General features: G+C 41.6%; 1 protein-coding gene across 7 annotated transcripts in view; it reads right to left on the bottom strand.

Annotated features, from left to right (window-relative positions):
• Positions 1 to 1,022: 1,022 nt before the first annotated feature.
• LOC145351748 (teneurin-2-like) overlaps positions 1,023 to 9,810 on the bottom strand; it is a 1,559,410-nt gene continuing 1,550,622 nt past the window's right edge. For all 7 annotated transcript variants that reach the window (XM_080201351.1, XM_080201350.1, XM_080201352.1 and 4 more), the window contains 2 exons: positions 7,849 to 7,979; positions 1,023 to 3,092 (listed from right to left, as the gene is read on the bottom strand). In XM_080201351.1, coding sequence (XP_080057477.1) covers positions 2,331 to 3,092; positions 7,849 to 7,979 — 893 coding nt within the window. In that variant the 3' untranslated portion in view covers positions 1,023 to 2,330. The remainder of the gene's footprint in view (positions 3,093 to 7,848; positions 7,980 to 9,810) is intronic.

Here is a 9,810-nt window from a genome sequence, read left to right as displayed (position 1 = left end):
CAAGTAGGGTGGCATGGTGGCACAGTGGCCAGCACTGCTGCCTCTGTGTCAGGGACCTAGGTTCGACTTCCAGCTTGGGTCACTGTCTATGCTGAGTTTGCATGTTCTCCCCATGTCTGTGTGGGTTTCCTCTGGGTGCTCCAGTTTCCTTCCATAGTCCTGCTGCTCCCACAGCTGGTTAGGTGCATTGACCATGCTAAATTCTCCCCCCGTGTGGTTAAACAGGCACCGGAGTGTGACGACGACGAGAGGATTTTCACAGTAACTTCATTGCAATGTTAATGTAAGCTTACTTGTGACACGAATAAATAAACTTTAAACTTTAGGTGCAGGATCACCAATGCCAACTACATGGTGAATTGTCCTGCTGGTCTGAATAAACCTCTTCAAGTCCTATGTGATTGCTAACCACAGCACATCTAGCAAATGTTTATGTTCTCACCATTACAGTTTCCTCCGCAGAAATTCCTAAGTTTCTGTCATTGGCTTCCCCTTTATCATTTACATGCTACCTCTTGGTGGCATCATTGGCAAACGTGAAGTCATCTTTCAGGGGTGTGCCGATGACATTTTAAATCCCACTGCTACCTCTCTAGTTCCTCTTCTCCTTAACATCCTGCTTGACATCGACCTTTCTGATGATCGACTCGCGACCACCTTTGAAACGGGGCCCAGTACTGAGAGTTGTGAATGGACCCTTCATGTTTTTCAAAAATAGCAGCTGATCATGAAATTTGAACTGCAGTAGAATACACTCTTCATGTTGAAGCTTTATCAGCAGGCACCTAGTTAACATTAGGATTTAGTCAATACCATTGTCACAATCTGGAGATACGATAGATACTAGATACGATGGTGACTTTTAAGGGACATTTGGACAAATATATGAATAGGCTGGGAATGGAGGCATATAGCCCCCAGAATGGTAGAGACTTTTAGTTCAGTCAGACAGCATGGTCGGTGCAGGCTTGGAGGGCCGAAGGGCCTGTTCCTGTGCTGCAATTTTCTTTGTTCTTTGTTAATCTCTGATTGTTCATGATTCTTTCTGACGTCCGTTACAACTTAGTTGAAACAACATTACTGACAAAGATAGATCACAGCTCAAACTTTATTTTGAAAATAGTTGAATACCCAAGGACAAGGTTGTAATATTCTATAAATATGGGTTCACAATATCAGACATGTTTCAGTTTTAAAGACTTTATTTTAAAGTATATAAACATTTTTGAAACACCTTTACATAAATTATTTTTTTTATTTCCTGTGACTAATATTTGCTGAGCAGCAACATCAGAAATTAATTTAAAAAAAAACCTCCATGGACAATTCTTCCAGATACAGTATTACAAAAAAAAAGTAATAATAAAGTTCTCAATTTGCCTTCTGGTGACTGCAGCGTGATTGTCGTAATTTGAGAGGCAAGTCAAAAGTGAGCAGGGTCCCATCATCGATCGTTTAACTTTGTTAGCAGCAACTGTGCCTCCTGCCCCCTTCCCCTTCCCTCTCCTGTGCCTCAGTGAACAGGGTCAGTGAAAAGCAGTGCCATTTGTAGCAGTGAAACATTGGCCACAACTCTACCATAAACCATTACTGACGACTACTTTTAAGAAACTATGCAGACTACACCCTGCAAACGTCAATCTGTCCACAACGTAGGTTTATTTAAATTTCTTTTTAAAAAGAGTACGACGGTGTGTATGACAATAACATATTTTGTTTATTAATTACGTCACGTCCTCAGAAACATTATGGCCCTCCCCACCCCCTCCCAAGTAGGAATGCAGTAACTAGAACCTCCAAGGCTTACTGTGTCCACTACAGTTGCTATGGCAATAAACAAAACAATACATCAGTGTAAGAAGTCTGGCCCAGGCTTCGACAGATCAGTACATTTCCGGTATGCTCAAACAAGTTTTCCTTCGGGGCATATATTACAAAAAGGTTGCAATTATGAAGTTCCTGTTTCATTCAAGATGGGCATTTTGGACTCAAGTCTTTTAAATGAGATACCCATGAGGCAGTAAGTTTACTGAGTCAAGAAGAGAGATTTGTCTTTTTTTCAATATAAGCCCAGAGGATCTGAGCTATCCTATAAAAAGGGGTACTTGTTAAGTAAGCAGTTTCTCTTTGGGTTCCAGTCCACTCCAGAGAGTCCTCAAATGCTGAAGAACAAGGTGAAAACTCATATCACATGAATTTGAAACTTCTCTTCAGTTCCCAAGGTCACTTACTTTCTGCATCCCCTTTAGAGTTTCCATCTCCTTAGGAGAGGAGATAGTGATTGCGATCACCCTTCCGGCTCTTGCCAGAGATGACAGCATTTCGGTTTGTTACCTCTTTCCCATCTCGTTCTGTCTCAGGAACTGAATATTGCTGGGGCTGTCTGCCAGCTCCGGGTACTGTTCCACAGGCAACACATAGTACCCATCATATCCTTGAACTCGGCCAGAGCTCAGCAATTGTTGTTTTTCACCTTCTGTCCACAGTCGGTTTCCTTCCTTGCCATCCCTGGCCTTCTGCTGTTCTTTAGTCCAGGCATTCACTAGAGCTCTTAACCTCGCCTGGTCGAGCAGCCGCGCTCTTTCCTCTTCCAGCGTATCTGGTGTAATTCCATAGCGAATATTTAGCAATAGGGCACTATACTGAAGTTCAATGTTTGTGAACCTTCGAGTCCTTCCATTAAGCAGAATTGTTGGCTGCGAAACGGTGACGTTAATTCCATTCTCCAGCACTTTTCGACCACTTGTCATGCCCAAAGTTGCTAGGTCTCCATCCGACGAACCAATTTTCACCAAATAGTGTGAATCCCTCCCATTGATAGTGTAGTGCATTTTGTCTAAATAATATGCGTTGTTAAGAATGGATGCTATTTTCCGACTGTCTTCACTTGCAAGGGTGGTCACACCTGTCGTTATTCTGCCTTCTTTAACAGCGAACATTATCCCCCTTCCAATGATGGAATTAGTGGCTGAAAACCAATGTCCTGACCTGTCCTTGTGACCTACCCTGGAGAATTTGGGTAGTGAGCATCCTTCCAGTGCCATAAAGGCATTGTTGAGCCTTTCTGCTGCTTGCTGAACTCCTGAAACAAACTGAAAATCAAACCAAAAGACAAATATGGTGAGTATTTCCATTTTGGAAAGCATTAACAGTGTTGTGGCCATCAACGATAGGATGTAGTGGTACACAAGATGATTATGAGGTAGCTCTTCCTTTCCCTTTGCTAGGAATACACTTGTAGCGGTGATCTTTCACTCTGCAGCCAAGGTATAATCTATTTCATCTGTATGCTATTTATTATTTTTCTCTACTTCTCCCTAGATAGGAGTTTCAGGATGCAAAGAAAGAAGGGCTAAGGGTGCATTTTTATTTGAGAAGGTTCATGATGTATGTACTTAAACTGAAAAGAACAGTTTAATACGACAATTTATTGGTTAGCACGGGGGCCGAAGGAAAGGTTCGTAAGAACTAGGAGCAAGAGGAGGCAACTTAGCCTCTCAAGCCTCCACTGCCATCTAATATGATCATGGCTGACCTCATTTCAGCCTCAACACTGCTGACCTGCCTATATAAAAATCGTAAAAATGTTGAGGTGATTAGCAACTTAAGTGGAATGGAGTTGAAAGAACAAATAAAGCACAAGGAGCCCAGAGAACATAGGAGAAGGCTTAGGCCATTCAGCCCATCAACTCTGCTCTGACATTCAATACGATCATGCCTGATCATCCACCTCAATGCCTTTTTCCCACACTATCCCCATATCCCTCTATGTCATTGGTATTTAGAAATCTGTCAACTTTTTACCTTAAACATACTCAACGACTGAGTTCCTATAGCTCTCTGGGGTAAATCATTGGAATCCCTGATTCGCAACCCTTTGAGTAAAAACATTTCTCCAAATCTCAGTCCTATGTGGCTTTCCCCTTATTTTAAAATTGTGTTCCCAGTACTCGACACTCAAAACCCTATTCCTTTAAATATTTTGTAGGTTTCAATGAGATTGCCTCTCATTTTGAAAACTTAGAGAATACAGGCCTAATTTCCCCAATCTCTTTTCATAGGACAGCTCTGCCACCCTGAAAACAAGTCTGGTGAACCTTTGTTACATTCCCACTTTGGAAAGGCGTTGGACAGATATCTTGTGTCGGTCTTCACAGTAGAAGACACAAATAACATGCCAAAAATTGATGACAGGAAGGCTATGGCAGGTGAGAACCTAGAAACTATCATTATCACAAAAGAGATAGTGTTGGGCAAATTAATGGGGCTAAACTTGTCCTGATGGAATGCATCCCAGGGTACTAAAACAGCGGGAGAAATAGCAAATGCACTAGTGGTAATTTACCAAAATTCGCTGGACTCTGGGGTGGTTCCCGCAGATTGGAAAACAGCAAATGTGACGCTGCTATTTAAAAAAGGAAGTAGACAAAAGGCATCTATAGACTGGTTAGCTTAACTTCTGTAGTAGGGAAAATGCTTAAATCTTTCATCAAGGAAGAAATAGCGAGACAGCTGGATATAAATTGTCCCATTGGTGAGACGCAGCATGGATTCATGAAGGGAAGGTCATATTTGACTAATTCAGTGGAATTCTTAGAGAACGTTACATATGCAGTGGACAATGGGGAACCTGTGGATGTGATGTATCTGGATTTCCAGAAGGCATTTGACAAGATGATGCACCAAAGGTTGCAACGTAAGATAAAGGTGCACGGTGTTACGGATAATGTATTAGCAAGGATAGAGAATTGGTTAACTACCAGAAAGCAAAGAGTGGAGGTAAATGGGTGTTTTTCTGATTGGCGATCAGTGACTAGTGGTGTGCCTCAGGGATCAGTGTTGGGACTGTGTTGGGACAATTGTTTACAATTTATACAGATGATTTGGAGTTGGGGACCAAGTGTAGTGTGTCAAAATTCGCAGATGACACTAAGATGAGTGGCAGAGCAAAGTGTGCAGAGGACGCTGAAAGTCTGCAAAGGGGTATAGATAATCTAAATGAGTGGGCGAGGGTCTGGCAGATGGAGTACAATGTTGGTAAATGTGAGGTCATCCATTTTGGGAGGAATACAGCAAAATGGACCATTACTTAAATGGTAAAAAATGGCAGCATGCTGCTCTGCAGAGGGATCTGGATGTCCTTGTGCAGGAATCTCAAGGGGTTGGTTTGCAGGTGCAGCAGGTAATTAAGAAGGCAAATGGAATTTTGTCCTTTGTTGCTAGAGGGATGATGTTTAAAAACAGTGAGGTTATGTTGCAACTGTATAAGGTGCTGGTGAGGCCACACCTAGAGTATTGTGTACAGTTTTGGTCTCCTCACTTGAGAAAGGAGATATTGGCACTGGAGGGGTGCAGAGGAGATTCACTAGATTGATTTTGGAGTTGAGAGGGTTGGCTTATTAGGAGAGACTGAATAGTCTGGGGCTATACTCATTGGAATTCAGGAGAATGAGAGGGGATCTAATAGAAATATACAAGGTTATGAAGGGAATAGATAAGATAGAAGAAGGGAAGTTGTTTCCACTGGCGGGTGAAACTAGAACTAGGGGGCATAGCCTCAAAATAAGGGGAAGCAGATTTAGGACTGAGTTGAGGAGAAACTTCTTCACACAAAGGGTTGTGAATCTGTGGAATTCCCTGCCCAGTGAAGCAGTTGAGGCTACCTCATTGAATGTTTTTAAGGCAAGGATAGATACATTTTTGAACAGTAAAGGAATTAAAGGTTATGATAAGCTGGCGGGTAAGTGAAGCTGAGTCCATGAAAAGATCAGCCAATCAGCCATGATCTTATTGAATGGCGGGGCAGGCTCGAGGGGCCAGATGACTTACTCCTGCTCCTAGTTCTTATGTTCTTAATAACATCCTTCCTAAAATGAGGGGACCAAACTGCACACAGTACTATAGAGTGCGATCTAACCATGTTGAAGCAAGGCTTTGCTACTCACGTACTGAAATCCTTATGATAAAGGCCAACGTATCATTCACTATCCTAATTGCTTGCTGGATCTGCATGTTAGCCTTCAGTGACTTATTGATGAGGGCATTTAGGTACCTTTGTACATCTACACTTTCTAATCTCTTACCATTTAAGAAATACTTTGTGCATCTGTTCCTTCTACCAAGGTGGATAACTTCACATTTTTCCACTGATATTCCATCAGCCACATTCTTGTCCACCCACTAAGACTGTCCAATCCCTCTTGAAGCTGCTTTGCATCTTCCTCACAACACACATTTCCACCTACATTTGTGTCATCCGTGAACTTAGAAATATTGCATTTGGTTCTCACACCCAAATCATTAATATATATTGTGAACAGCTGGAGCGTGAGTACTAGTTCCTACAGTATCCCAGTAGTTATGCCAATGCAAGAATGATCCATTTATTCATACTCTTTGTTTTCTGTCTGTAAACAAATCCTTAATCCACACCAGTATACTACCTTCTAAGTGCTTTAATTTTGTTAACTGACCTCCTTTGGAGGAATTTATCAAAAGCCTTCTGAAAATTCAAGTCTACAACATCCACCGACTTCCCCTTATCAATTCTGTTAGTGACATCCTCAAAACCTCCCAAACAGATTCGTCAAACTTGATATCCCATTCATAAATCCATGTTGGGGATGCTGAATCAGATGATTATTATCCAAGTGTCCATTTATCACATTATTTATAACAGATTCTAGTACTTTGCATGCTACTGATGTAAGGCTAACAGGTTTATCTTTTCCAGTTTTCTCTCTCCTTCCTTTCTGAAATAGTGAGGTGACATTTGTTAGCTTCCAATCTTCAGGAACTGTTCCAGAAACTATAACATTTTGGAAGATGGTTGCCAATGCCTCCATAGTTACCAGATTCAACACTCAGGGATGTAGATTATCAGGTCTTGAGGAGTTATCGACTTTCAGTCCCATTAATTTTTTCAATGCAATTCTGACTAATAAAAAAACACTTCAATACTCATTCTCCTTTGTCCTTTGGATCTCTAATTTTGGGAGATTTCTTGTGTCTTCCTTAATGGAAACAGATGCAAAATAATCATTTAGCTTAACTACCACTTCTCTATTCCCCATTATAAGTTCTCCTGACTCTGCCTGCAAGGGGCTTACATTTGTCTTAGCCAAACCATTCCTTTTTACCTACATATGGAAGCTTACATAGTGCATTTTTATGTGTTTTAAGAAATGATAAGATGGGTGTGAAGCTAGAGAAGTGCGGCGGGGGGGGTAGGTTTAGAACTTGTTTAGGGTTTCAGGGCAACTCATGGAAGGTATAGCTTGGTATGCATGAAGATAGGGGAGAAAAGAAAGAGGCAGAGCTGTTGTTAGAGGTGAAGAGGTGGGGAAATTAGGTTTATGGAGATATTTGTGGTAGAGAAAGAAAATAAGGTGATCCATGCTTTCCAGGATGAACCTACAGTAGGGCATGGTCTTGGTAGGTAAGCTCAAGGTATATTAACAACTTGATGCAGCCAGTTAAATTGAAATCTGTGCCTCTTAGACTTGAGAGAGCAAGAATTTAGGTTGTACTGGTAGAATGACTGGAGCTAGAATAAGGGCATCATATGATGGATGCAAGTCATTATAGAAAATATAGGTTTGGTTCTTTATTAAAGGGATGCATATATTAGATTTTCAGTATTTGTTAGCTTGCTAATTTCTGGCTTTAACTGCTGGGAATGTGAGAAAACAGTATATCAACAGAGAAATGGGTACATGATAGCAGAGACATAGAGGCAATTAGAAAGATAGAAGACTGGAGATGCAAACAAGCTGAGAGACAGACAGTGATGAGATTATGTGGACAAACAGACATGCAGATATGATTTCACTTTGGCTTATTCCATACCTGTACATTGTCACGCTCTTGACTCTCCACCAGTTCATAAGGTGGTGCTGCAAAACGAACAGCTGGTTTAGGAAATCCAGGAATAATATTGTATAACTGAAATCCGAACATCACCAGCCAGCTTTTAACATCTGCAAGAGAACAGAATTAAACTAGATGAACATCATCTGGATGAACATAGTTTAAACTAGATGTTCAAATATACTGTATAGATGTATAGAATCCCTGCAGTGCAGAAGAAGGCCATTCAGCCTATTGAGCCTGCACCGACAACAATCCCACCCAGGCCCTAGCCCCACAATCCCTAATCCCCTGACACTAAGGGGCAATTTAGCATGGCATATTTTTCGATTGTGGGAACAAACCAGAACATCCAGAAGAATCCCATGAAGATATGGGCAGAACATGCAAATTCTCAAAGGCCAGAATTGAACCTGGGTCTCTGGCGCTGTGAGACAGCAATGTTATCCACCATGTCAGCATGCCGCTCACCATGCTGTGTAAGACAAGACTTTTTCTCCAGAAGATCAGGTCTCATATGCTGCTCCAAATTATCTACTGCTCAAGTGGATTTTAGACACTGATGCCTTTTAAATTAGTTCAAGCAAACCCCACACCACGTACCAATATCTCTCCAGACAAGTCATGTCAATCCCATAAGGTAGCGTTCAAGCTGTAAGTCGTGAAATATGCACAAGAAAATGGTGGGAACATGGCTGCTGATCGTAAATGTGGAATCAGTGAGAAAAATGTTTGGGATTGATGCAAGGCCAAGTGTGTGTTGTGTACAACCAAAAAGACGAAAAGAAGCAGACCGCGGATCTACAGCCAGGTGGATTAACACCGAACAGGAATTGGAGAGTATGTGTTGACACATTGAGCTGTGTGCCACAGGATAAATAGTGTTCAGCTCAGTCTGAAGGCCAGAGAGATTTCTACAGATTTTGGAATTACACATGTTAATGGCAATCAGTTGTGGTGTTTCCTTGTTATGTGATCTCTAATGTAAGAGATCTAAGTTGAACCATTTTTCTGGTCTGGTCCTATACATCGCTTTGACTTATAGAACAATGGAAGTGGGAATAATTGGAAATCTAATCAGTTCAACTTCTACACCGAAAAATACAGTACCTTTCTCCTCGAGTTTTTTGTAAGTCCCTTTGCAAATCCTGCACTCAGTAGTAGTTGCAATTTAATACCTAATGCCAGTGAGATAACAGTCTCAAAGGAAAGGCCAAAAAAATGCCCGAATGGAGAATTCAATATTCAGCTGGATGACAGCACTTCTTAAGTTAAGGCACATTATCGATGCACCGTCGTGAAAGTGTTCCATTTCCTCCAACATAAGAAGAATGTGATAGCACTAGAAGGGATACAAAGGAGGTTCACCAGGACATTGCCAATAATGGAGCATTTGAGCTATAAGGAGAGACTTAAATAGAGCTTGGATTGTTTTCTTTAGAGCAGAGAGGGACATAATTGAAGTGTATAAGATTATGAGGAGTATGGACAGGGAGAGTAGGGAGCAGGTGTTCCCCTTAGCTGAAGGGTCAATCACGAAGGGACTTAGTTTTAGCATATGGGGCAGGTGTTTCAGAGGGAATTTGAAAAAAGGCTTTTTTGCTCAGATGGTGGTGGGAGTTTGGAATGCACTGCCTGGGAAGGTAATGGCGGGTGGAAATTTTACAACCTTTAAAAAATATTTGGATGAGCACTTCAAGGATATGGGACAAGTGCAGAAAAATGGGATTAGTGTGCCTTTAGTGGTATTTATTGTCAGTACAGACTCAGTGGGCCAAAGACCCTTTTCTGCGCTCCATGACTCAATGGTTGGTATTTTATGACCTCGCTCGTAAAATCCCGCCTGAGGCCAGCAGAGAATTCCATTCTGCGAGCCTTGTCCATCCCGATTCCTGGGTGCATAAGGTGGTAAAATTCCCACCTACAACTCTATGATATTCC

The sequence above is a fragment of the Carcharhinus amblyrhynchos genome, chromosome 13 (genome assembly GCF_965287045.1).
Source record: "Carcharhinus amblyrhynchos chromosome 13, sCarAmb.v2.hapA, whole genome shotgun sequence".
In the NCBI taxonomy this organism is placed as follows: domain Eukaryota; kingdom Metazoa; phylum Chordata; class Chondrichthyes; order Carcharhiniformes; family Carcharhinidae; genus Carcharhinus; species Carcharhinus amblyrhynchos.
This window is presented reverse-complemented; position numbering and strand designations above follow the sequence as displayed.